Here is a 26,258-nt window from a genome sequence, read left to right on the forward strand (position 1 = left end):
ACTAAGGGGGCCAATGGTTTAGTTAGGGTAAGCTTATGTTCTTTAAGCAGAGCCCCTCTTAATTGAGTGTGTTTTAGGGCATACAAATCTATCTGGGGTTTCCAGCACATTTTATCGCCGAAAGTGACCCCAAGATATGTGAAGACGGATGTCTGATCCAAAGTGGCCCCTCCCATGTGCACCCTAGCACTTACTGGTCGTGCAGCATGGAGAACCATAAACTTGGCCTTTCCCACGTTGACTTCCAGCTCATGTTCGAAACAGAACAACTCAAAGTGAGACAGTGCCAGCTGTAGTCCCTGTCTCGTCTTAGATATTAAAAGAGTGTCGTCTGCGAACACGAGCAGGGGCACCTTCATACCAGCTAGGGATGGTGCATATGTTGGATAATTAGAAAAATATTTAACCACCCCGTTAATAAACAGTGAAAACAGGGTGGGGGCCAAGACACACACTTGTCTTACCCCTTTAGACACCTCAAATCTTGCCGTTACCTCACCTGGTTTACCCCAACGAACCTGGGCATATGTATGTTTGTGAAAGTTAACCAAAATTGCCACCAACACCAGGCACAAGATCAAACGCGGATCTTAGGTCCACAAAGGCCACAAAGAGCATACCGCCCCCAAGAAATACTTCCTTCCAATACAAAAGTACAAATCTACCAAATTTCTATTTTTACTCATTTACAAAGATAAATACATAAAGAAACCCTGAAATCAGACTGACTCCCCAAACTGCATCATTCAAAACAGAAGTTAAGGTACCATTGATGAACACATTTCTGCCCTAGGACACAGGAACTCTACTCTCCAAGCCCGACATGGCACGTTGACTACATCCATGTTTTTTACCCGCCTGTTACAATCGTGTTTTTGATTTGTCTGGTTGGTCCTTGAGGTGGTCCCTCCCTCTACTGGGGAGCGACTACATACTACATCTGTACCGGTCTCAATTATGTTGTTACTTGCTCCCCTTCTGATCATCTGAAAAGCGCTCTAAGACCCTCATGGGTCATGTTCATGCTATATAAAACTTTTAAATAAATAAATACAATTCAGTGTCTGTATTTATTTTAAATATGAAGAAAAAACGTTGTTTTTATTTTTGAGTGATAATCTGTGATATTAGTCCTGCTATTCGTCCTGACTGCCAGGCAAATAGAGGCCCTCATTGACCTGCTCTGGAGTTTACAAAGGGTATGAGGCTTGCTAAAAAAAATCAAACAGCTGCAGATGTGCACATCTTTGTACCACAATGCTCATGTTTTCAAAGAAGTGCATTTATTAGGCCTGGGTGAAATTTTAATTTCACTAGAGTACCACTTGGTACATGAAATTCCCAAAATGATGCCACTACACTACATTGCACAATTATGTGCCACCCACTCCTACATTTTATTTCAAGTTAGCAGGAATATTGCAAACTCCCAGAACGCAAGTGGCTTATGGCTTAGTCATTTCACCTGTGTTTTGTATGATATTTATTTACTGTAAAATGCGCTCACACATTCACAATTGATATGAGGAGCATTTTACCCTAAAATATAGAGCCAAATGACGGATTTGCATTTTGCATAGTTACACAAAATTTCACATAATTTACGCAATATTTTGGATAATTAAACAAAAGCAGATTCAGCACATTTGTCAAAAACCTTGTATTTATGTGTTATGTATAGCTGAGCAAATATGTATCACTTGCATCTGCAGATATATTTATAGCACCTTATTTTTTCAAAAAAATATATATGGATAAAAATAAACAAACTATTGAAAAAGAAAAATAACATCAACCAGAAATCTAACAAAAAAAAATAATTATGATAATAATTCGATTTTTTAAATGAATAAAAGTTTTAACAAAAAAGATAAATAAGTAAATATACATTATACTACCAGATCTTGATAAAATGTATTGTAAAAGGGTACAGAAACAAAGCTTGTCTGAATCAACATACTACAACCCTTTAAGATCGAAGTCCATCATCAATCGAAATAGCACCACTCAAATACATTGTGATCCCTCAGTTCATGAGATCAAATAGATGCTTCACATTCCTTTACTCCTAATAAAATACAAATGTCTTAAAACATTAAAAAAAAACTAGATTTAATAACTGATCATGTTTAAAACATCTTTAAACGCCTGCATCACATATCCTTTAGCAATCTCCTATGTTTTGATGCGGCCCACAATAATTAAGCTACCGCAAAGCACACATAATTGTCAACTAACTGTTGCATATTATAAAGTGCTGGAGTTCATAGTATAAAATTATAGTTTTGGATGAGGGGCAAAATATATATGAACTTACTGTTGAATATAATAAAGTACTGGACGAGATTGTCTTAAATTATATTTTCGTATCAAGGTTAAACTTTGAGGCAAATAAAAAGTTCAAAAAAATAAACAACACAAATTAGTCTATGTCGACCTTCCCGTCGCCGGGCAAGGGGGCAGAACACTTACTGTATGGGTATTAGCCGAAAAACGAAGCATACAGTGAATCATATTGAAACGAAACCATATCAATAGGAAGCGATGTTGAGAATGTAATGCAAATATAAAAGTGTCAATATTTTAACATCCTTATAAGTGCAATATTAGAATCATTAATGATCATTTTGTAACTATCGTTGTTCCTGTTCTACTTCACAGATCTAATCATATAAATATGAGACTTGGGTAAAATAGAATATTAGCACAGTATGGTCTATTTGTATTTTTACTTTATGGAAGACCTTACCACTCAAGCGAAACAGATCGGTGTGTGAAGCACTTGTTGCATTCATCTGTTTACATTCCAAGCGTTAAAGGCTTGAAGTATAACAGACAGGGCATAACCACAGATGATCATGAATTTGTTACATATTAATTTCAAAGTACGACTCAATATATAGCTCTATGGGCCAGATGTACGACCTACCAATTTGCGAGTCGCAAATTGTGTCACATTTGCAACTTGCAATTTTTGACTCACATATTGGGATGTATAACAGTGTCTCAAACACTGTTTGCGATTCCTAATGGGATCGAAAATTGCATGCCCCATGAATATTAATGAAGCAGGCGCAATTTGTGACCCCATTAGGAATGGCTAGCACTCCCAGGGACGGTGGCCTGCTGGGGTCAGCAGACCACCATGTCTGGGACTGCTTTTAAATAAAGCAGTCTTTTTTTTTTACACCTGTTTTCCTAAAATGAAAATGGTATGCATTTAAAAAAGAAAAAATACACTTTTCAGTTTCACTTTTTAAGGGCAGGCAGTGGCCCCTGTGTCCACTGCCTGCTCTTAAAAATATTTTCTCACATACTCACTAAAGGGAAGGGGTTCCCTGGGGACTCCTTCTCATTTGCAGGTGGTTTACCACCTACCTGAAGTAGGTAGTAAACTGCAAGTGTTTTGAGGCCACAAATGTGGTTGCAAAACAATTGTACATGGCATGAGGACTCGCTATCAGGAAGGGACGCCCCAGTGGTGGCTCCTCCACTATGGCGGAGGAGCGTCGTCCCTCTGCTTTAAGCAGTGTAAAGGAAATATAAAATGATAACTTTTAGTTATTATGATTTTATGTTTCCTTCCTTTGCGGGTGGGCGGGTGGGTGGGGCTGCTCTGCTTACGGAGCTTGACAGGAGAGGAGAGGTTTGCCCACTCCTAAGTGCGCAATGACTGTTTGGTCAGCCCTATCCGTCTACCCAAACCAGTCATACATAACTTCCTCGTGCTCCATGCAAGCTGCATTGCAACCTGTGTGGAGAACAAGCCAAGGTCCCTGTTCACTGGTTGAGCGTCGAACCAGGATACTCAAAACCAATCACAGTGCTGCATTGCAGCGTTGTGATTGGTCAGGGGAGCCTGGCTTCCTGTCCCATGAGGAGAGCAGGAGCAAGGAGCAGAGACACAGCAGCGGGACTGGTGGCAAAGTAAGTGTTGAAATTATTTAACTTTTTTTGTTTTTCTTTGTCCTACCTCGCACCGGTTCCCCCGTTGCCCACCTCCGCCTCACCACCCACAAGTCATGCTGGCTGCCTCTGATGTAGACTGGGGGTCATGCAATGCTTCAAGATCAGCATGGGATCATTGAGTGTAGGAAGTCTGTGTCAAGTGTTGCAAAGTTCACCTTATTCCTAACATTAAATATTTTGCAGCTCACTATTGCGGTTTGGCCTGGAAACACTAGCAGTCTGCTAATGTGTGTTTGTGTGTCCAGAGAGTGCCTGTGTTTGTCAAGGTGTGTACGTGTGTGTGTTTTATGTACATGAGGGCGCATGTGTATGTCCCTGTATTTGCACACCTACAAGAATGCACGCATGTTTGCGGTTATATGTACACACCTATTTATCTGATCTGTCTCCTCTGAGCTTTTGAATGGCTGTGAGTGCCCATGAGTAGACCGGGTAGTCTGCACCCCTGTGTATGTCCCTATAGTTTTGTGTGCATGTTTTCGTTCTATAGTCATATGTGTGTGTCTGTATCAGTAAGATGGTCACTGTATGCTCAACCTATACACCTGTCATTTTAGTTTTGTCATGTGAAGGTGGATGGAGCAGAGGGTTGCAGTTTTATTGGGTCCGCTGAATTCCTGTGGCTGTCAATTCCGTGGCAAGGAGTTGCGAATTCCACAGTGCTCAGTGCACACCTAGACTGTGCCAGTCAGTATTAAAATAAAGGCTAGTAATAATAATAATAATAATCCACATTTGTATAGCGCACAATCACCCGTTAGGGTCTCTAGGCGCTGGGGGGCCGTCGGGAAGATTAAGCGAGCTATTGCCCAGAGTCACATGGTGCTGGGCTAACCTGCCGCCGGAGCCGGGGATCGGACCGTGGTCCCCAGATTCCAGCGTCAGTCACCCTGGCCGCGGCGCCACACCTCTCCCACAGTAAAAGCAGATAGAGTTGAAGGCCCAGCAGGGGCAGTTTCTCCTCTAACTATGCCTTACTGGAACAGAAATAGGAATCTGAGTAATGATATTTTTTACAATGAATCATATCATTATAAAGGCTATCCAGATGCAACAAGTAGATGTTTGGACTGTTGTGATGAGAGAGGAGGTCCTAAGTAATTGCCAGTGTAGGAGAGCTGGAGTTCAGAATGAAGAAGTATCCCAGAGCACAGGAGAGAGGGGGAGCGCAACACAAAGTTTGATCTGGCAAGCTATTCTGGAGGGATGGAAAAGGGAGTGAAGGAATGAGGATGACATACAGTTGAAGAAGGGCTTTAAGTAAGATGAAAAAAGGTTGGGGTCTCTGAAAGGGGCATAGTCTATTTAAATAAGGGCATGGCTTAAACAGATTAACTAAATTTCTGTGATTCCAATAGTTTCTCACCCAACATGGATTTTGGTCACTCTGTGAGCTTTCTGTTGTTGTATCCAGAAATTTTACACAGCAACTGACATTTTCCTAAATCCAACCAGGATTAGTGGCCTTGCCAATGTGCTTTTAGGTGTTTAAGATAAGGAATGAACAATTTTGATTTTGCCGTATATAATTAATATTGAAGATGCTGAATTGTGAGAATGTGAATTAAATATTATTGAGGACTGTGGAACAGACAGGGGTTGTCATAGTGTACCAATCATTCCTATTCTGTAAACTTTTTTCATGTGTTTAAATATTGCTTCATAAACCTTTTAGCTTTTTCAGTAAATTCTTTATTTAAATTTATTTGACTTACAAAACAACATTTTTACAACTTTTTTCAAAAAATTTCTCTGGGTGAGAAAACCCTGTACCCTCCTTATGTAAGTTGAGATTGCTCACTTCGGTTTCTCACTACATAAAACTCTGCCTCAACTTTTACACACCACCACTTTGAAATTTCACCAGCCAGTACTGGTAGTTTACTTCTTTCATTTGAATAGCTTTCCATGTCTAGGGGATTCACAAAAAATGCTGTAACTGCTCCAGCTCTTTATCTTTTCTTGCCATTGTCCACTGGAGGGATTGCTGCAAGAGTATGTATTGCAGAGATGGGCAAACATGAAAATGTTGCTGGTAGCTGTTTTTTCACGTTTTTACCCACCCAATATATATATTTCCAGGCAGGAAAATCCTTGCGATTTTAATTTTTCTGACCACATTTACTCTTGAGGCTCAACTTTGTTTGAGCTAAGGATTTCATTAAAGCTGATCATTAAAGTGGCCTCTGCCAATAAACGACAGATCAGGAGAAGGTGGATGACTTAATGGCAGAACCTCCTTTGGCTTCATCATTGGGCTTGCCATCAAGCATTGAAAACAGCACTAGAAATAGGGGCCTAGTGCCGCCTATTTTGAGTGGCAGCACCACTGTACTAGGCAGCTATCATTCAAATGTATGTCTTGTATGTAAAAAGTTCAATGAAGTCATGGGAAATGAATCCTTCACCCAATATTGGGGTATACATTTCAAAGACCCATTTTCAAACTAGGTTGGAAATGGTTGTCACACTATGGGAGCACAAACATGGCTAGCCAGAGGAATAAGTGGAGTCAAAGGGCCTTAGTTACTGGCCAGTAAGGAGACAGTAGAATGGGGCATGCCTTTAAAGATGTATCAGAAGAAAATGTCAACTAGAGTTTTTACCCATGCATGGTAGCTCCCACCATTCAGGCAGGAGCTGCGTGCGTGAAATGCTGCTAGTAGTTTGGTTGTCAAAACCAAATGTGTTGCCACTTCTTCTGCCAGAGTAGAGGTCTTACATCCACCACGTCAGTGAGAAAATTTACAGATCTTCAGGGGCTAAATCAATCGTATTTGCAGGTTGGGTGTGAAAGGCAACTCTGAAAATGTGTGAATTACCACAAAGTTAAGACATTGAGGCTGTTCACTATTGTCCCAGTGTCACTCACTGCTCTTCGAATGGAAAACGTGGTTAAACATGCACCTAAGGAAAATCCACACCACTTGCTTTTTTAAAACCATTGTAAATTTTAACCTTGAAGTTAAACGTCTGTAGGTTATCATTCTGCATATCATGATCTACTGTTTATGTCTGCTGTGGCACTTTTTGGGCATGTTAGACCTGTCAGCCTTGGGATAGTATTCCCCCAAACCTTTTGCCTTACGCCTCCATTTTGTTTTTTCCTGATCTTGTTTTTGCTAGTCTTATGACTCTGTGCACTCTACAACTGTTAACCAGTGTTAAAGTGCATGTGCTCACTCCTTAATACATGATAACAGTGGCTTTTCCCCAAATGGCATATTTAACTTACTCATAAGCCCCTAGTAAAGTGGTACTACATGTACCCAGGGCCTGTAAAATAAATGCCACCAGTGGGCCTACAGCACTTGTTGTGCCACCAACTAAAGTAGCTCTATAATACATGTCGCAGGCCTGCCATTGCAGTCTGTGTGTGCAGTTTTTAACTGCCATCTCGACCTGGTAAAATCAGCCTTTAACCAGGCCCAAACCTTCTTTTTTAATATATATATGTCACCCCTAGGATAGGCCCTGGACAGCTCAAAGGGCAGGGTACATTGTATGTAAATGTTGGACATGTAATTTTAGGTTTTTCATGACCTAGTAGAGAAACACTTTCACATTTGTTTTTAACTACTGAAAGGCCTATATCTCTCATAGGATAATTAAGACGCTGTAATCTCCAAATGGGAACAAGTAATCATTTCATGTTTGATGTCTTTGGAATTGTAATGAAAGATCCTCATTCATGGTGAAGTCAGATTTTAAATTAAGATTTTGAAAATGTCACTTTTGGAAAGTTGGCATTTTCCTGCCTTAGTCATTAAGTGCCTGTAGCCTGTCTCTGGGTCACATGACTGGGGGTGTTGCTGGCTGCTGGGCTTTGTGACTCTTCCTAGATGACCACACAAAATGGAGAGCCTAGATCGGCCATCACTGGCAGGACGGGAGGGGGGAGCTGGACACAGCCCTACTTACACATGATTAGGCTGTGCCCTGCCACCACACACATGGCTGCATACCCCCCTGTAGTCCGTCTGGAATCAAGACAGGGAAGGCAGAATGCCTGTGGACTTCAAGGGGAAACCTCTAGATGTTTTCCTCATTTTAAAGACAAAACTGACTTTAAATATTGGACCTCAGACTCCAACTCTTCAGTGCACTTCTGGACCTGTGGATACTCTGCCAGGATGAAGGAATGTTGTGCTGCTGAAAGGACTATCACTCTGCTGGACTGCTGCTCTGAAGGACAGTTGCCCTGCTATGCTGACCTGCTGCCATGTTGTGCGGACCTGCTGTGCTGATCTGCTGCCCTCTTGCCTGGGTGAGGAGGACTGGACCTGTATCTGCTGAACCCAGAACCTCAAAGTGACTCCAAGGGCGTGTTGGCTAGCCTCCTGACTACAGCCTCGGGGACAGAAGTCTCCAATACCCTTGATATCATTACCTGGACTCTGCCATCTATGAGTCCTAACCTGCCAAGTGGTGCCACCCCCGTTTTGGACCCCTGGAAATGGGCCTAAAGGTGCTCTGCCCATCTGTGGACCCAGCAGACCTGAAGTTTCTCCTCTGCTGTGCTGAGCAATCCCAGGAAAAACTGGCCCATCACCTCTGTGTCGAGGGTTCTTCTCAGGCAAAGGCTTCCCGATCTACCCTGCTGCCCAAATCTGAGCCACCGCATATGCGAAGCATTCCTGATGCAGGCCATCACATCAGAAATACCTTGTCGGCGGCAGCCTTAACTCAGATTCTCACAGCGCAGCCTCACAGCTATTCGGAACTGAAGCATTGCCTCAACTGTGCGACATATCCACTGATGGGATATTCGAAGATAATGCAGGACCTCACATTGCAGCTTCATAGCTCTTCGGAATTGATGCATCGTCTTGGCTGCTTCCTTGCATCAGCAAAAGGCATCTTAGCATGAATCTGTGTCTTTTTTACTCTGCAATGTAGACAACATTCAATTTCCCCTGTTTGCCAAGTGACAGAACAATGGTTCTTTCTGCTGCTTGCCGATGAACCACCCCCTACCCACACCTGCCAGCAATCTGGGAATACAACTTGTTGACAAGCTCTCCTTGCATTTTCAGATAATCTCCATAACTCGGAGCTTCTATGCCTGTCTCTGTGCCATCAGAAAGTTACTGAACCTCTTCCTCTTGTCAGCTGGTAGGACAGTTGTCCATGTTTTGATTACATCTGGACTGGACTATAGTAACATCTTATACCTAGGCCTCTACAAGGAAAGATCATACAACTTCAGGTCGTAAAGAATGCTGCTGCCTGCCTCATTTTAAGCATTCCCAAGAGGAAGAGTGTTTCTACTCATCTAGGCTATCACCATTGGCATCCCGTCAACAACAGAATTATCTTCAAATACCTTATGTTTATCCATCCGGTCTTTTATAAGTGCAGTCTGCAATACTTGATGGGTAGGCTTGCAAACCATCATCCACTTTAATCTCTACGCTCTTGCTTGTCTCTCAGCCGAGATTTTGTTGAGTGAGAAGTGGTAGACATTCTTTCTCAGTCTTTGCGAGGGAAAAATCGAATCAACTCCCTCAATCTCTGTAAGCCATCTCCATCTTTTTTTTAGGAAGGCCCTCAAAACTCATCTCTTTGCATTGCATTAGAGTGTCAGGAAGTGGGTGCTCCTCAGAAAGTCCACCGTCGGAACACTTATTGGAGAAGCCATGGCTTTACACATTTTCTCATTCATTCATTATTTTATTTAGAAAAAATAATAGATTTTTTTTGAAAAAATAATATTTTTTAAGTTTGCCAAAGAGAATTTTTTCTCAGAGTGAGCCATTGTAACATTATTGAAAGCCCCTTTTAGGAAAACTTTCCTTAACCATGAATTTCATCTTATAGCCCTTGCTCCTTTAGACAAAGAACGGCAGTTTATATCGGATAGAATGTTAGTTAGCAGCGATGAATGTACTGCATCCTTTTCATACATTTTACCTGCAAGCTCTCCTTGTTATGGCATTCCCTGTAAAAAGAGCAAATGAAATTCCATGACAACCAAGTGTCAAATTAAGTTTGAAGTGTACATATTGATAATTACAAAGCACTTGCTCTTCTTTAAATGAATTGGCAACTGTGCATTATAGTGGGCTCTCGAGGAATTAACAATTTACTCATACAAACTTTGCATCAGGTGTTTTTTGAAAAGTCATTACAATAACAGTCAAAAAGCATCAATTGGGTTACCAATTTAATCGAATCGTCTTTTATATAAAATATAGGGCCTCTAACAATTTCGTTAAATGGTAGGCAGTTCTCTCCCCTACTAACAATGCCTAATTTTGGCCCTCACTATGAGGTGAAAGCTAGTGCACAAAAATTGCAGTCAGAATTGCTGCTACCACATATAGTGTGAAAATTATCGGGTGATGTATTATCACACCATATCCAGTTTCACACCATGGAATGTGGAATACTCACAGACACCAAGGTTTGCACATCAATTTTCACATATTTTCCCCATATTCTGAGCAATATCCAGTGGCGCCTAGTAGGGAATGGGAATGGGGGTGGCGGGCGAGGGGCCTCGAGGGCAGGTAACAGGGGGATTTGAAATGATATTATTTATAAACGCACTTAGCTTTTCTGCCGGCCGAATCTCTCTTCTGCTTCTCTGCTCTTCCTGACTCCAATCCGGAAAAAGACGCAGGAAGGGCCTGGGCACACAGGCTCCAGAGAGCCACTCACATTGTTGGAATGCAGCCTTGTGATTGGTCTGAGCACCGTGGATCAGCTGTGATCGGGACAAGGTGCATATTCCCTACCAGGCTGTCCATTACAGCCTAGTGGGGAATATGCAAAGTGCGCATTACTGCTTGGCCAGCCGAAACGGCCAGCCAAGCAGTCAAGCGCACTTAGTGTTCATAGTCCACTCCTCCACCCAGACCCAACAGCCCGCCCTACCCTAACCCCGCCCCGCATCAACCAAAAATAAAATTATAATAACATTCAAGTTATTATTATTATATTTCCCCCTCTTTAACTGTTCAAAGAGCTGTCGGACGACGCTCCTCCACCTTAGCGGAGGAGCCGCCACTGGCAATTTCTCCTTGATAAAGCCAGTCTGGTTTTCACTGGTGAAAGAAGCCTGTAGAAACAAACAAAAGTGCAGGATTTGTCCTGCTCGTGGTGAGCGCCTGGGTTTAAACTTGAGGCAGGCAATCCATTGAAGGCTAGACTCTGGCTCGATCCCTATCCCGCCTTTTTCTGAGCTCTAGTCCTCTTTGATCTTCCAGTGCACAACGAGCTGAGCATTCACGTGGCTTCTTACTGCCTCCAATGCTCCAAGCTCTTACAACAATAATTAAAGACAAAGGGGCTTATTTACAAGCCCCTTGCTCCACCGGTACGTCACTTTTTCCCATATTAAAAGTGACGCACCGGCGGTGCAATGGGCTTGTTAATAAGCCCCAAAGCATCTGTCCAAATTGTGTGATCCTAGTCAAATATTTCATTTCAACCAGCATCCTTTTTCTTCATTCTTGTTTGAGAGCACATTAAAATAGTAAGTTCAGAATCTTTGTGGAACAAAAGTTCAGATTTAAAATCATCACTTATCATAAATGTCCCTCACTGCAGTGATATGATCATATGAACTAAAGTGAAACGCTCCTGCATGTGATAGATATACACTTTTTGTTTTATTTTGAAGAGACAGAATCGAATTTTTGCATGATAAGTGTTGCACAATATACATGCCAAACATTTTCAGGTCTCGGCTCAATCGCTTGCTCCCAGAGCCAAGGCAGACCCTTGGCTCTTGCTGTTATAGAAAAAACAGTAACTCTTCTTTGGAAACAGCTATCAGTGCTTGTCCTGAGCTTGTGACACAGAAGTTTAGGGTCTGATACTCTAAGCAATCATAAGCATTCAGTGAATGTTATGTTTATTTGTAAAGCGCACTATCGCCAGCGAGGGTCATGGACCTGTTTTTATTTCCGCTTTTCTGCCTGTTGCCCGGAACAAAGAACATTCTAGAAGGAATAAAGGGCCATATTATCAAGCAGGGGCGATACATTATCCCCGCTTTTATCGGCAGGAAACTGCCGCTTAAGCGGCGATAATGGGCTTGATAATATGACCTTGAGAATTCCCATAGAAGCCCAAGTTAACACCAGAACCTGGGCTTCTATGGGAATTCACAAGGGCATATTATCAAGCCCATTATCGCTGCTTTAGCTGCAGTTTCCTGCCGATAAAAGCGGCGATAATGTATCGCCATTGCTTGATAATATGGCCCAAAGTGACTTTCTGGACTTTCCTGTTTTTTTTTTTTATTATGGATGCAGCATTAAATCCTTGTCAAGCGGTAGTTCTTAGACAGTGCGGTTTTGCTGTTTGTTTACAAACTACAGTTAAATATAAAATCAATGCCGCTTTATTTATGTACCCTCCGAGCAAGCCGCTCCAGAAAGGCGATTTGCTGAAATCAGCAGATTTTGTGGCCCATGATGGATTCGGAGGCGGATGTGTTATTTTCACCGCATTTGCTGCGGCTGCAGAATCACAGTATTTATGGAGCTCTGACAACTACCAAAGCCACAACATCATAATATGCATCGGAAGAGTCTGTCTTTTCAATCATCCCTGTCGTAATATACTACGCTTGGCAATGTGTGATTGATAAATTACATTTTTAATGGCATATATCATAAACCTATATTTTTTGCTGTTCTTGAGTTCAGTTGGTGTGGGAAGTGTATTCGCAAACGTGCTGTCGAATATTAAAATAACCACGCTAGAATGCTGTGCAGAATGTAATGAAACTGTAATTTTTTTTGGTTGTAATTTTATTTCCAATGGGTTCATTCGCACATATACAGGTTCTTGAAGATTCAGCAAGAAAGAACGAAACAATCAGTCGATTTGTTTATCATTTGTTTGTGCTTTATTATTGTTGTGCTTCCGTTTTGCTGATATATATGAAAACCCATCTATGCTACAGCAGCAAGTGACTATGAAATGACAGGGCATTTATAGTGCTCTCGTTCACCGAGACATCTAGGCGCTAGAGCTGCCTGCTTCATTAGAACCTTCTAAAGCCGGAGCTCAGAATAGATAGGATTTCACACGTTGATTCAAGATGTCGGCGGTGAGTGCCTGACTTGAGAGATTTTGCCAGCTTAATCAAATGGTCCAGACAGAAAGTGGAATGCTGATGTAGACCTTCTATTAATGGACCTAAATGCTGCCACACCTCCCGCCGCCATACCAGTACCACATCATCTCCATGGAACCAGCAGCAGGAGTACAGGAAGGCTAGGAACATCGAATAGGATCTGGTGATTGCCCACTGGTGCCAGGCACACCAGCTCCATGCCAGCCTGCAGAAGACCTACAGGGGCAGCCCACAGAGCCATCTCTCACTTGAGAGCAAGGGCAACATGTACTGGGCAAGGAATACATGTCCTTCTATGAACCTGAGACCCCTAAACAGCTGAGGGCCTGATTCACAAAGGTAAATTTACACTTCTGTGTCAAAAGATAGGGCAGTCCTATCTTTTTGTATGCAGAGACTTGGCAGTCTAGTGCCTACAGAGCCAGCAGCAAGAGTTGTAGTACCTGGTGGTACACATCGTATACCACGTACCTTTGAATAGGAGCAGCTCACTCCCTTTGTGGTCCTTCTCCTAGGACAGCACCAACATGAAATCCTTCATCCAGACTGCAGAGATTGAATTCTGCTAGTCCTGGATATGGGAGGCCAGTCTCCAGGAGATGTTGGATAGTGAGGCGATTAGCGCTCCAGTGCTAACTTTTAAAATTAAAATGAACTTTTAGAATCGCTCAGGGAGTGTCAATCCTCTGGGGGGGGGGGGCAAAGCAACCTCTGTAAATACACTTTAATGGGTATGGGCGTGTATGGTGTCCCATCTCCAAACTGCTCCTGGTCTCGCAAACCACATCAACAGAGACCCGCTGCAAGATTGTTGCAAGATTGCGCTGTCCGAGGGGCCACATCCCACATTGAGCGTTGAGCATCCCTCCCGAAACTCGAGCTTGGTTCCCCAGCTTCACGGTCGACTACTCTAGGTGTTAGGCAACATGCTCTCCCCTACTTACTTACTTCCACATCAACTTGGCATAAAAAATCTCTTGCCAAGCCTTAAACTCCCCTTTTGTTACACATAAGTCACCCCTATGGTAGACTGTAGGTAGCCCTAAGGACAAGCTGCTGGGCAATTAAAAGGTAGGACATGTACTTTTAAGTTTTACATTTACTGGTGGTTACAAACACCCTAAGTCGTTTTTCACTACTGTGAGGTCCACTTCCCTCATTGGCTACTACTGGTAATCAATATTCCCTCTAATATTTTTCCTCTGCATGCGGCAGTATAAGGTCTCTGTGCGCTGCAGCCAAGGCTATGTGTGCCAAGAACCCAACCGCGTGTGTGGGTGCAGCACCAATTATCAGAGCAAATATCATTCAAACATTTCCATAATAAAGAGAAAAGATAGTTATTTCTGTACATACAGCACCACATGAAGGGTTTTAAGGCAGGTTTGCAACATACAACAAACATAAAAAGGATACAGTATTCAAAAGCATATTCTCCATTGAAGGTCTTTTTAATGTAGCAATGTTTCCCTTACTATCACTTGCAAATGTGAATGCTACATCCTTGAGAGGTGAATGCGTTATTCAAGATAGCACCACAATGGAACCTGTCAAAATGCATAGTTGTGTCCTATCCTTAGCCATCCACAGAATATTCCTTATATGCGTTTTATCTCCTACTGCATTTCTTGCATGCCTTTCGCAGCCCTGCCAAGTACCATGCATCAGGCTTAGACTAATGCATTTTAGTGTGGTGTTCTGCATCACTGCACTAAAATGCATTAATCACACATTTGTAGTGCCTTGACAACACCTGTGTGCAGTGAGGGAGAAGTTGGAACTGCAGCTGCAAAATGCACGGCATGTGCACTATTGCAGTATTTAACTGTGCTATATTCAAGCTGCCAGTTTGTGGTCTCATTGTGCAACATACTTTTGATCATTCGGATATTCTCCTGCTACTGACACTACTAGACCAGCAGGCATAATAGGAAACAATTAAACAAATTGTAGCCATATCTAAACACTTGCATATTTCTGTTTTTTTTAATAAACCGCACAGAGAACATACTGACAGTATGAGTGCAGAAACTTCTGCTCAAATTAAGCGCTGGGGTGACATTCACAAACAAAGAAAGTGTTGCTGTAGAGTAAGTAAAATGGCTGCTATACGGTGACGAGGTTGAGACTCTAATCTCTTTCTGTTCTGAATGTGTTGGCACCGGGCCAGGCTGCTGGCTTAGAGATACTTGCACCTGTCTGAAAGGGTAGTTAGTGCCCTTGTAGTGATGCACCACTGTAGGCATTATGCAGCAAATACGTGAGAGGTAGCACTGAAGGAGAGGGACCCCACTGCTGTGCGGGACGTGGTGACCTGTTGCTTAGGGGTGCTCAGTGAGTGAAGGGGCCCAAGTCCACTGGGGCCTCCCTGACCCCGCTCTTGGTGTGAGTTAGAATGGAAGGACCCATCAAACATCTCACTCACCTCCTGGGTGCAGTACCCCAAAACAGCTTAGCTATCTGCTCATTTCCAGCAACGCTGTTGCCGGGAACACTCAGCTGTGGTGCTCCACTTTGTTTGCGGACAATTTGAGTTGGCCATTGTCTGGACCATCTGAGGAACTGGCAGTCTTTGGAATGAGCGATTGCCTAATAGCCTCTTAGTGAGAAAGCAACAAGGAGCGCAGGACAATTACCACAGGAGGAAGAAAAGCACACAAGACAGATAGCAAGAGGAGCACGGAGGAGGGAGTGTTTAAAGGTAGGAGAAACACAGGAGGGAGAAAGCAGCATGGAGCAGTTGGGATGGCAGAGAAAAGCACAAGAGGGACAGAGAGCATAACTGAGAGAAGGAGTGTTTTGCAGATGGAGAAACACACAGAGAGGATGGCAACATGGAGCAGCGTACAAGGGAAAGAGCAACATGGAGTGCAGGAGGTAGTGCCTCAGTGACTCTGCTTCAAAATGTGCTTTTCAATTTTATTAATAGATCTAGCGCACCGCAGTGGTACAGGTCTTACTAACTCATACCTTGATTTTGGTCGTGAGAAAGTGGCACTCATAATACACTGACATTTTAAACAATGTCTCACGTAGCAATCTGAAACCTTGGTAGCTATCATTTGTTAATAAGGCGTGGCAGATTGTGTGCCTTTTTGAAAGTTTTTATGTTCATTTCAGCACCCTTCTTGCCTACACACAGCGCAGCAATTAACTTGAACCCTTTCAAAAAGGCACCTAATCTACACCGCTCTATCAATAGGTTGACAATACCTCACAGATTTGCCAGGATATTCCCAGTTTTTCACCATGTCCTGGTTTTTAGAGCGGGTTAACTGAAAATGGTGGGAGGTGCCTTTTTTTGTTTTCCAAAGCGGTGATAGTTAGCAGCTGTTATAAAAAATCGATTTAATTAACTGGCATGATACTGGCTTTAAAATCTTTATTTTATCAATACTGCCTGTTCTGTAATTCTATACTGATGAGCGATGTTATTCTGTATTCTCTATTTAAATAAAAATTGTAGCTAGCCCTACCAAGTACCACGCATCAGGTGTTAGACTAACGCATTTCAGTGTGGTGGTCCGTATCACCGAACTGAAATGCGAAGTCACAGATTTATAAAACCTCCACTGATGTCAAGCCCAGTGCCAGCTGGTAATTAGAACCACTTACAGAAAGCTGGCAGAGCCCGGTCAGCCCTGCTTGCGCAGACTTGTGGGTTGGCTCAGCTAGCTTTGACTGTGCTGGAAACTGTGAAAGTGTGATGCAGCCCAGGATGGCGATATGAAATAGTTTAATTAAAATCTTACCTGCTCATTTCCTCAGTCCCCTGCAGCCTGACAGACAAGTTAATTTTGCTGAATGTTGTTCAGTTGTTGACTGAACAACCGTTCACCACATGCCCTTTTTCAATTGCGTGACACAGTTACAGTGTACTGGCACTAGGGTCCCCATCACGGCCCATGTGACAGCGAGCTGAGACTTAGAGCTACCCTGTGCAGTTTACTTAAGGACTTGGATTCAGTGCAGCCCATAGGACACACAGGCAGCAGCCCCTCTATTGACACAGACCAAAGGCTGCATGTAATACCCATAACGGAGCACCGTATAATCTGAGGCCACTCCTGAGAGTCGGCCTCTCTCCTGCAATAATCTGCAAAGCAACGCAATGCCCCCTAGCCTCATCTCAACCTGGCTTGCTTGGAACAGGTGAGCTGAACACTGGGGATGTGAATGGGGTAAAGATGGACAGCGAAGGAACAGGTTGGTTCTGGTGGATATAAATGGAGTTAGTTCTAATGGCTGTGTGGTATTTGAATGCACTGGGTGGGGCAGGTTGGTTCATATTAGGAATAGCGTTCTAGTGTACTTGAGTAAAACCAGGCTGATTAAGCTCTCAAGTAAAAGTCACTCCTAGTTGTTGAAATGTCACTCATAATTGCACTGACATTTTTTAAATATCACACTTAGGAATCTAAAACCTTGGCAACTATGTGCTGTCCCTTTCCTGTATGTAAGAAATGTTCCAGTTTTTGGCTTAAAAATTCTGGTCACCCTGTCTCTAAACTTAAGGCACATAGCAAGCCTAACAGCATGATGTGTGCTCTCACAATCCCTAAAATATATTGTGGATTGTAAAAGCACATGTCGTGCTGTTAGGCTTGTTGCATGCCTTTTGTTAATAGAGCACAGCAGATTGCGTGTCTTTTTGAGAGTGTTCACGTTGACTGAAGCTCCTGACATGCTTACACTCGGGGCTGCATTTAACATGAAAACTTTAAAAAAAGGTACACAAACTGCTGTGCTCTGCTAAGAAAAAGCATGCAGCAAGCCCAACAGCACCAAGTGTGCTCTCACAATCACTAATACATATTAGTGATTGTGAAAGCACACGTTGTGCTATTAGGTGCTGTTAGGCTTGTTGCATGCCTTTTCATAGCTGTCAAGGTCTCAGTTTGCTTATGTGTGACATATTCATAATTTTAGTGTAATTATGAGTGACATTCATCGACTCTGAGTGACACTTTCTGGAGAGCAAATCAAGCAATGAGGACGAGTGAAACACATATATATAAAAAGAATTGCACCCATTTGAGCAAGTAGAAACTAGAAGATCTTAAAACTGCTGGAAAGCACCAGAAATGGAAGGGCACTAACCTAGTAAAAAAGACGTAGCTCACAACTAATCCTCATAAAATAGAGTTTTGCAAATATGCATGGTTCGTGTTCTGCATGAAACAAGTCCCAGTCTCAGTTTGAAATGTAAATTAAGAAAAGCATGTCTCATTAACTGTGACTGGAATTGCTAGCCTAATGGGTTTAAGCACCTGTTGCAAAGAATAAGATGAACTTCAAAGTGCAGACCCTGTAGTGTCGACTGGGTGTGCATGAATGACAAGCGTTATTGCAAGTGACGCGGCTGTTCGTGATGTCGAGCTGAGGAAGTACAGAAACCCGCCTTTGCTCCAAACTGCCTGCTTGGTGTGCAATGGATAGCAAGCATTTTTGGCATTAGGAAATCTTAAACATACAAACTTAAACATCAGAAACACGCGCTTCACTTATTTTATAGCGGAAAACCATAACCCCTGAATATTTAGTGTCCAGTGGGTAGAGTCTATTCAGTCTGTTACGGTTAAAGGAGATCTGACGGTGGGCCAGTAACTGTTTGACCGCCGATTTCCACCTAGTTAACAATGTTATTTTAAAAAGCGCTCCAAAGCAAGTGTCGCTTAACAACAAATTGATTACTTAGTCAGTGAAAAACAGCTTCTGGAGGCCGAGAGTAACCGTACACAGTGTAATTACAAGGCTTTCCAGGTACTGACAGTACAGTCAGCTCAACTCAGCCCAATCTGCTGTTATACGTAACTTGCAAGCCCAGCCTCGTAACTAAAGGTTAATGGATTATTAATGTTCTATTAAAATCATCATCATGTTAGTAGTAGCCATGAATTCTATCTGAGTGGTCGAGGACTGTGGTCTCTTCTTGCAGCACGGCACCAATCGCCTTCAGATCTTTTCAGATCTGATCATACCTCTGCAGCGATAATCCAAGCCACTGATTGGATTATCACTGCCCTGGGACAGGAGTGTAGGGCGGGGTCGGGGAGCCTAGGATAGCTGGGCACTGCCCTTGAGGGCTAGAGGGGTGTTTAGTGTCATCAGAGTCCCATGCCAGTAGAGACTGCACTACGACACCTGTACGTGTGAAGTGCACTAACTACCTTCAGATTTTTCCGATCTTACACAGTGGCGTGAAGCCTGGCATGTGGAGCTCAAGGCGGCGGGGAGGGGGACGAACAATGCAATACTCCCACAGGAGTCAGAAGGTCCCTAACCCAGGTGGGGAAGGGGCACATCCAGCCCCAGTCAATGAATATCTCTGTGAGGCTTTTGTTAATAGAGCACGGCAGATTGTGTGCCTGTTCATGTTAATTGCAGCTCCCGACAGGCTTACACACTGGGCTGCATTTAGCATGAAAACTTTCAAAAAGGCATGCAAACTGCATCGCTCTGTTAAGAAAAGACACACAGCAAGCCCAAGAGCACTACGTGTGCTTTCACAATCACTAATGTATGTTAATGATTGTGAAAGCACATGATGTGCTTTAGGCTTGCTGCACGACTTTTCTCAAGACAGTGCAGAGGAGGGCAGATTGTCTGTTTTCCTTCAAGTATTCATGCTAATCGCAGCGCCCATCACGCTTCAACACAGTGTTGCGTTTAACATGAATACTTGTCTCTCCTGGTGTGTGCGTGCTTCAAAGAGCACACTGCATGCCCAGATTCACATAGGTGCACGCGCGCATGCGCGCAGCTTAAATGGAACAGTGCTGGTAATTCCTTAGTACACTTTTAAGCTGTAATTCCTGATTAGAAAGGAGTAGCCGTATCATGTATCATATTTTTAAAATGGGAATTAACATTCTCTTTGCTTGTAAAGTTGGATTTAACATTACTGTTTTAGAAATGCCACTTTTAGAAAGTGGACATTTCACTGCTCTTACATCTCTGTGTGCCTTGCAGCCTATCTCCAATACATATCTGTGGTGGGTGACAGCTACACTTTATGCAATACTACCAGACAGCCACAAACACAGGAAGGATGAGTGTGACAGAGAACTCATCTGCATTCATATGCATTCCGATAGCTCTTCCTGGGCAGGAAGAGAGAGGGGGGGCTGACACACCTGAATATGCAGTGTCCAGTTTGGCACAGAAAAGGCTGGTTATCCCCTACTGAAAGTCTGGAGCCAGGACTGGGAAGAAAAGCAGACCTGTGTGCTTCAAGGGCCTGCTTTGAATTCACCACCATTTTAAAAGGCACAACTGAGTATAACTACTGGGCCTCTGACCCTACTGGATCTTTTAAGAACTCTGTCAGGAGTAAAGACTGCTGTGCTAGAAGGATTGCCACTCTGCTTGACTGCTGCTCTAGAAGATCTGCTTTTTTGATTTGCTGTGCTGTCCTGCTGTCTGCTGATCTCTGACCTGCTGAGGACAAGGAGTTGACCCAACTCACTTGAACTCATAGTGACTCCAAGGGCCTGCTTGCTTGCATCCTGTTATCAACTCTCAGGGCGATAAAAGACTTCCTGCAACCCTGCAACAGCACCTGGAATCTGCCCTCTGTGAGCCCTGCCTTGCCAAGTGGTGCCAATCCAGTCCTGGGCCACTGAAAGGTAATTACTGTTAGATGCAGTGATGACTTTACACCAATCAGAACCAAAGCATTGCTGTTCGATGGTGATTCAGGAACCGATCAAAGCCATCGCTTCGACGGACTGCGCGGGTGGGTTATAAACAATATAAGGTCTGACCCGGAGAGCAGTAAACCACACTTCTTTTCAAGACTCCTGGGGGTGTGTAATGCTTTTAAAGAAAACTCCCAGTACAGTTTCGGTTAACAATCCATGAACTGATTAGTCGTAGCTGCTCGACTTTAAAAATATTCATCAATAACCACATCAAATACACATCCCACCCTGGTCAAAATTAATGTGTATACATAACTCAAAATATTTTGACTTTATATTGTTTATAATTGATTGAGTGGAGGGGGGGCGGTCTGACTCCTTGATCCATCTATTGCTCTCATTGTGAATGTGACTTTTTCAGTGGGACCTGGGTTTACTCTGATCCAGCACAACCTCAAGGAATCATTAAGCGGTATTTGACACTAAGCACTAGGTTTTGACTAAATCTTTAAAAAATCATAACACAGAAATGCCTATTGTATTTTTTAAATATTTGTCTTGTTTTACTCATACAAATATCATCTATTTTGCTAACCCTAATTGGAGTATTTTTGTGGTGTTCTCATTGAGTTATTCTGTGTGTTGCACAAATTCTTTACACACTACCTCTTTAGATATGCGTGACTGCGCTGTACCAAGCTACAGAAGGTGAGCACAAGTTATCTTTTGGTGTGTATCTGACTTACCCTGAATAAAGTGGTGGTTCCTGCTTGTACAGGGTGCATACTCTGACAACCATAAACCCCATTTCTAACATTGGTAGAGTCCGGCAGGGTTAAAAAAATCTGTCTTTCACATGTAACATTGAACTAAGTTTTAGTAGGGTCACCAGTAGGTGTGAAAGCAAACCTTGTAGAGCTCAGCCAGAGAATCAGTTTATGCAAAATCCTGAACCCATATCTGAGTTGGCCAATGCACACAAGTTTTTTGAATCCCTGCCCTCCACCAGTGGCAAGTGAGAGCTGGCTGCAGTGGGAGAAAAGGAATCCTGTTGCCATCTTCTGTGCTCTGCACAGTATGCAGCTCACTGCAAAACTGAAAGATAATGTATTTGCAAGTCCGAGGGCATACAAGTGCCCTATAGGCCCAGATGCTGTGCTACTGTACATATAGTTCTCCATTTATGGTGCCCCTTGGAGCACAGGGACACCACAAGCATTGAGTGTTTGTGAGCCTGCAGAAGGTACAGCAGCACCGCCAAAGATGTTTTAAAAACTCACGCTAAGTCTCCCAGGGAGTTATAATCATACAGCTGAGAGAGTTTTTACTTATTTTTCAGCCTACCTCGAGTCCATGCTTTTTTTACATGGGCTGGGGAATGCCTGAATTGCTAGTGGTTAGTCCTGCCTCTTCATTGGCATTCTAATAAAGGAGAAGACAGACCGTAGGACACACATTTTCAGTTCAGTACATGATTAATATTGCGGTATTTGACAATGTTAAGTTTACATTATAATACATGCTTATGAATATTGGTTCCACTCCCATTGACTTTATTTGAGAGTTATAGCATGTAACATATATTGTAATGTTGCAATTAGTTAGTAATAACGTTCCCCATTAATTTAAATTAATGTTGTTATATTAGTGTATTATAACATGTGGCTACTTTTACAGATGTGTTGGCATCCTGTTACATCTAATTTATGTGGGAAGTACTGTGATTAAATGTTTGGGACCCACTAGGGCTGTACCATGATAAAAGGGTGTCACCAAAGGTATTTCAATCTAACTGATTGTACATATTTGCAATTTAATCCATAGTCTTTGGTCATGCATGTAATAAGGGTATGTTTCATTTTTACAAGAATAAGCACTCACTGGACAATGATTTATTTTGTGTTGTTGCATATTAGTGAGCTGGAGTTGATAGCACATCTCACCTCTTCCAAGTAGGCCTTGGGCTGCTCAGCTTTACTACCCTGAGAGAGCCAAGTGCTAGAATTGGGTACTTTGTTCCTGATAAAAAGACAATTGCGGCTTTAGTGTAGAGCTCATGTCCTCCGCAGCTATTAGTCCAATTTCTTACACATGCCATAACACATCTTCTTTTGTTTTAAAGTAAGACAGAATGCTTAAACAAAGCACAAAAATACACAATAAACTGCAGAAGATAATATATAAACTGCAATTCAAAAAGAACAACGTCTGGCCCTTTTCAGATGCAAATTGTTTACTATTATGCAATATGAATATTTTCCTTACAATGATAGCAAATTAAGAGCCCCTAAAATATAAGTAGCCGCCCAAGTATAAGCTATAATGAAATGTTCATTCAATATTTATAGATCTTGCTGCAGAAGATGTAAACCACTTACCTAAAACCCCTAGCCTGTAGTTAACGGTTATAACGATGACATTTCCATGACTTGATAAAATGCTTCCATCGATCATGTTCCCAGTCCCCTCCATGTAGGATCCTCCATGAATGTATACCATAACTGGCTTCTTGCTGTTCTGGTCATGAATGTCTGCACACAAATGCAAAATATCAAATGATATAATGTTCCTTTATGGTTACAGAAATCGATTTTTTTAACAAATGATGCAATATGTAAAATTCCCCACATTTCTCAGTTACTGAAACAGACAGCTATACAACATGTAAAAGTATCTAAAATTATCAATTAATGAAATACACAACTTTAGTTCCCCCATTTCACTGCATGACCAAACTGATGATATAAACATGCCATAATTGATAACATCAAAGACAATATCATCTGTGTAGCACTGATGGCACCCATGCATTCTGATTCTTACACTTATTCCCTGTGTTCTCTTCAATCTGACCCAGACACCTGCTACCAGTTTTTTTTTAAATGTAATAATGTGTTCTCTACAGACAGTCTTTGGCTAGAAATTGTGGAGCATATTTAGGAAAGCCTTTGCCTTGCTCTAGCACCATGAAACATGGTGCAAGAGTGATGCAAATAAAAAAAAAAAAATTATATCTACCAAACAACGCAAGGCCACCTTGCATGGCCCTGAGTGGCCTCATAATTCTCAAATAATGCAATGCAGCACAAATCGATGTGTTCCATTGCCATGCACCAGGGAGGCGGTTCCATAGGTATTGCATTGGTGTTCCCATGCAACATCCATGGATTTTAACGCATTTCCATATTTACCAGAAGTGATAGACCTTGGAAAGGCCCCAAAAACCTACACCTCCCCAGGTGAAGCGTAACAAGAAGAAATATGTTTATTTGTCCTTGTGTTTTCCTCTCTCTATGTATGCTGCATTCTGCAGCTTATATAGAAAGAGTCAAACATTCTCAGGTGATTCTTTTTGTGCAGGAAGGTTCACCTTCCTGCCCAAAAACAATCCTCTGTCCAACGCAGGCTCCCTTCTACCATGGTGCAAGAGTGCCTGCATTGTCTCTAGGAAGCCAAAAGGGTTCCAGCTCAGGGGAAAAGACAGGAATGTGCTGTAAATACAGCGCATTTCTGGCCTTTCCACCCATTGCAGTTCAGCAAGTTGATGTGCTGCAGTGTGTTACTTGGCCATAAATACGGCCCTGTGTTCAGTACTTGAAAGATACATGTGAATGCATGCACAGTGCAGGTACTGAGTCATTCCGTGTTTACCATTCAGGTAAACCATACGTGCCGCAGTCCTTGGTGGGAGTAGAAGATTCGATCAAAGGATGGATGCACAGTGCCTATCCTGTGACTGAACACTGTTTGCACCATTCTGAAATAGCAAGCACATCTGCAGTCTTTGGTTGTGGACATTGTTTATTTTATTTGCATTGTTCACACAGTACAGTTGCTGCAGCACTGCAATGCAAGTAGCACTCTGGACACCAGGCATGGATCCAATGCACATATTGTATTCGCATGTCTAAGAGGCAGAATGCTTACAGCACAATTTATTTTGTATAATTCATACATTTAATTGTTAATGTGTGCTGAAAAAAACCTGAGGAGGAGGACTCAAAATCATATATGAGCATTCAAAATGAATTACCATGGGTCTTTGTTACAAGAATGCCTTTCACTGTGTACATGTCCACCTAAAATACCTGGAGCATATATATGTTTATTTCTCTATAACCTTTCCCTGTTTCTATCTTGTAGCAGCATTCAACTACTATTTGAAATGAGTTTACAGATTCCTGCCAAATGCTATTCAAATTAAATTCAATGGTGGAAGGCGTTTGAGTAAGTGGTGAAACAAAACCCAGCAAATCACTGACAGTAATAATTCAATGTAACAAAAAAGGGCAGCTTCACTTTCAGCAGTGCGCATCACACTTTCTCTCAAAAATAGAGGACTCTCCATTCCACCCTTTGTAAAGCTTATGTCAAGCACAATTGTGTGTCTACAATTTACAGAAATCTTTGACTTAAAATATGGCCATTAAACGCTGGGGACGAGGAGGATGGTTCAAAGAACATGTTTGAGTAGTACTATTACACGTCATAGGTGGTATGTGAAGGCAATGCTCGATGCAAACAACTTTTAACGACGTACTTCGAAAGCAGAATTGTGGAGGTGGAAGTATGTGGCATGAATGTTAGTGCATATTTATTACGTTGCTTTTTATTATTATGGTGAAATGCGTTGGTTTTCGGCTGCTGTGTTTTGTGCTGCGTTATTGCATTATGTCATGGTTGGATTGATTTCTTCTCTAACTGTTTTATTGTGTTGTGCCCTGTTATGTATTTGTTGTGCTGTTGTTTTGCTTTATGTTTTATTATTGTGTTGTGTTCTGTTGTACTCCGCAGTTTACTCCAGCGATGTCAACAACTATTTCCAAATAAACAGAATGGAATCCACTCAAGGTGGTGGTGGTCCCTAAAGTGATGGGGAACACACAGTGTTGTTTAAATGCCCCTCACACACCAACAGGCCCCTTGGTGTCATGCTTCATCATCGGCGCCTTCGCACCCCTCTACGGGATGCGGCGTGCTACGACTCACGACTACGTAGGAGCACTAAATAGTGAACTATGTGAGGGCGTGTGTTACTAAAGGAAAAAGTGAGTGAGGTGAGGTGAAAGTGAATTACTTAAAAAATACCTGGCACCTAGGGAAAAAAATGTATTTTATTAAGTCCTCGGCTGGTATTATTAAAAAGGTGCAGAGTGGGGTTGTAAGTATACGTGTTAGGGTATTACAACCATTTTAGAGTGTCAACATGTTTCGGAGCGCAGGGGCTCCTTCTTCAGGACAAGGATAAGCACATATCCTCACCTTACTCACATGCAGATGTAAAAGTGTTTAAAAAGAAATTACAACAATGTGTAATGTACCTAACAATGTTTATGTGTAGGTGAGTTCAGTTGCGCCCAATTGGCGTTGAAGAAAACCTGTAAAAAGAAGACACAATAAACACATTGGTCTAAAGTTCAAGAACTAAGGACAAAACTGTTTTTCTTAGTACATACGGGTGATAGGTAGAACCCAAAATGAGGTTCAAGAAACCCTGTAAAAAAAGCATTCAAAATTTTTTGGGGGAAAATATTAAAAAGGGACAAACACAT

At 42.3% G+C, this 26,258-nt stretch overlaps 1 protein-coding gene across 1 annotated transcript in view; it reads right to left on the reverse strand.

Moving 5' to 3' along the window:
* The window catches only part of NLGN4X (neuroligin 4 X-linked), a 719,294-nt gene that overhangs the window by 175,284 nt on the left and 517,752 nt on the right, over positions 1–26,258 (reverse strand). Inside the window, exon 5 of the mRNA XM_078657971.1 lies at positions 23,085–23,237. Within this exon, the coding sequence (XP_078514097.1) occupies positions 23,085–23,237 (153 nt within the window). The remainder of the gene's footprint in view (positions 1–23,084; positions 23,238–26,258) is intronic.

This window comes from Lissotriton helveticus, chromosome 8 (genome assembly GCF_964261635.1).
Source record: "Lissotriton helveticus chromosome 8, aLisHel1.1, whole genome shotgun sequence".
NCBI lineage: Eukaryota > Metazoa > Chordata > Amphibia > Caudata > Salamandridae > Lissotriton > Lissotriton helveticus.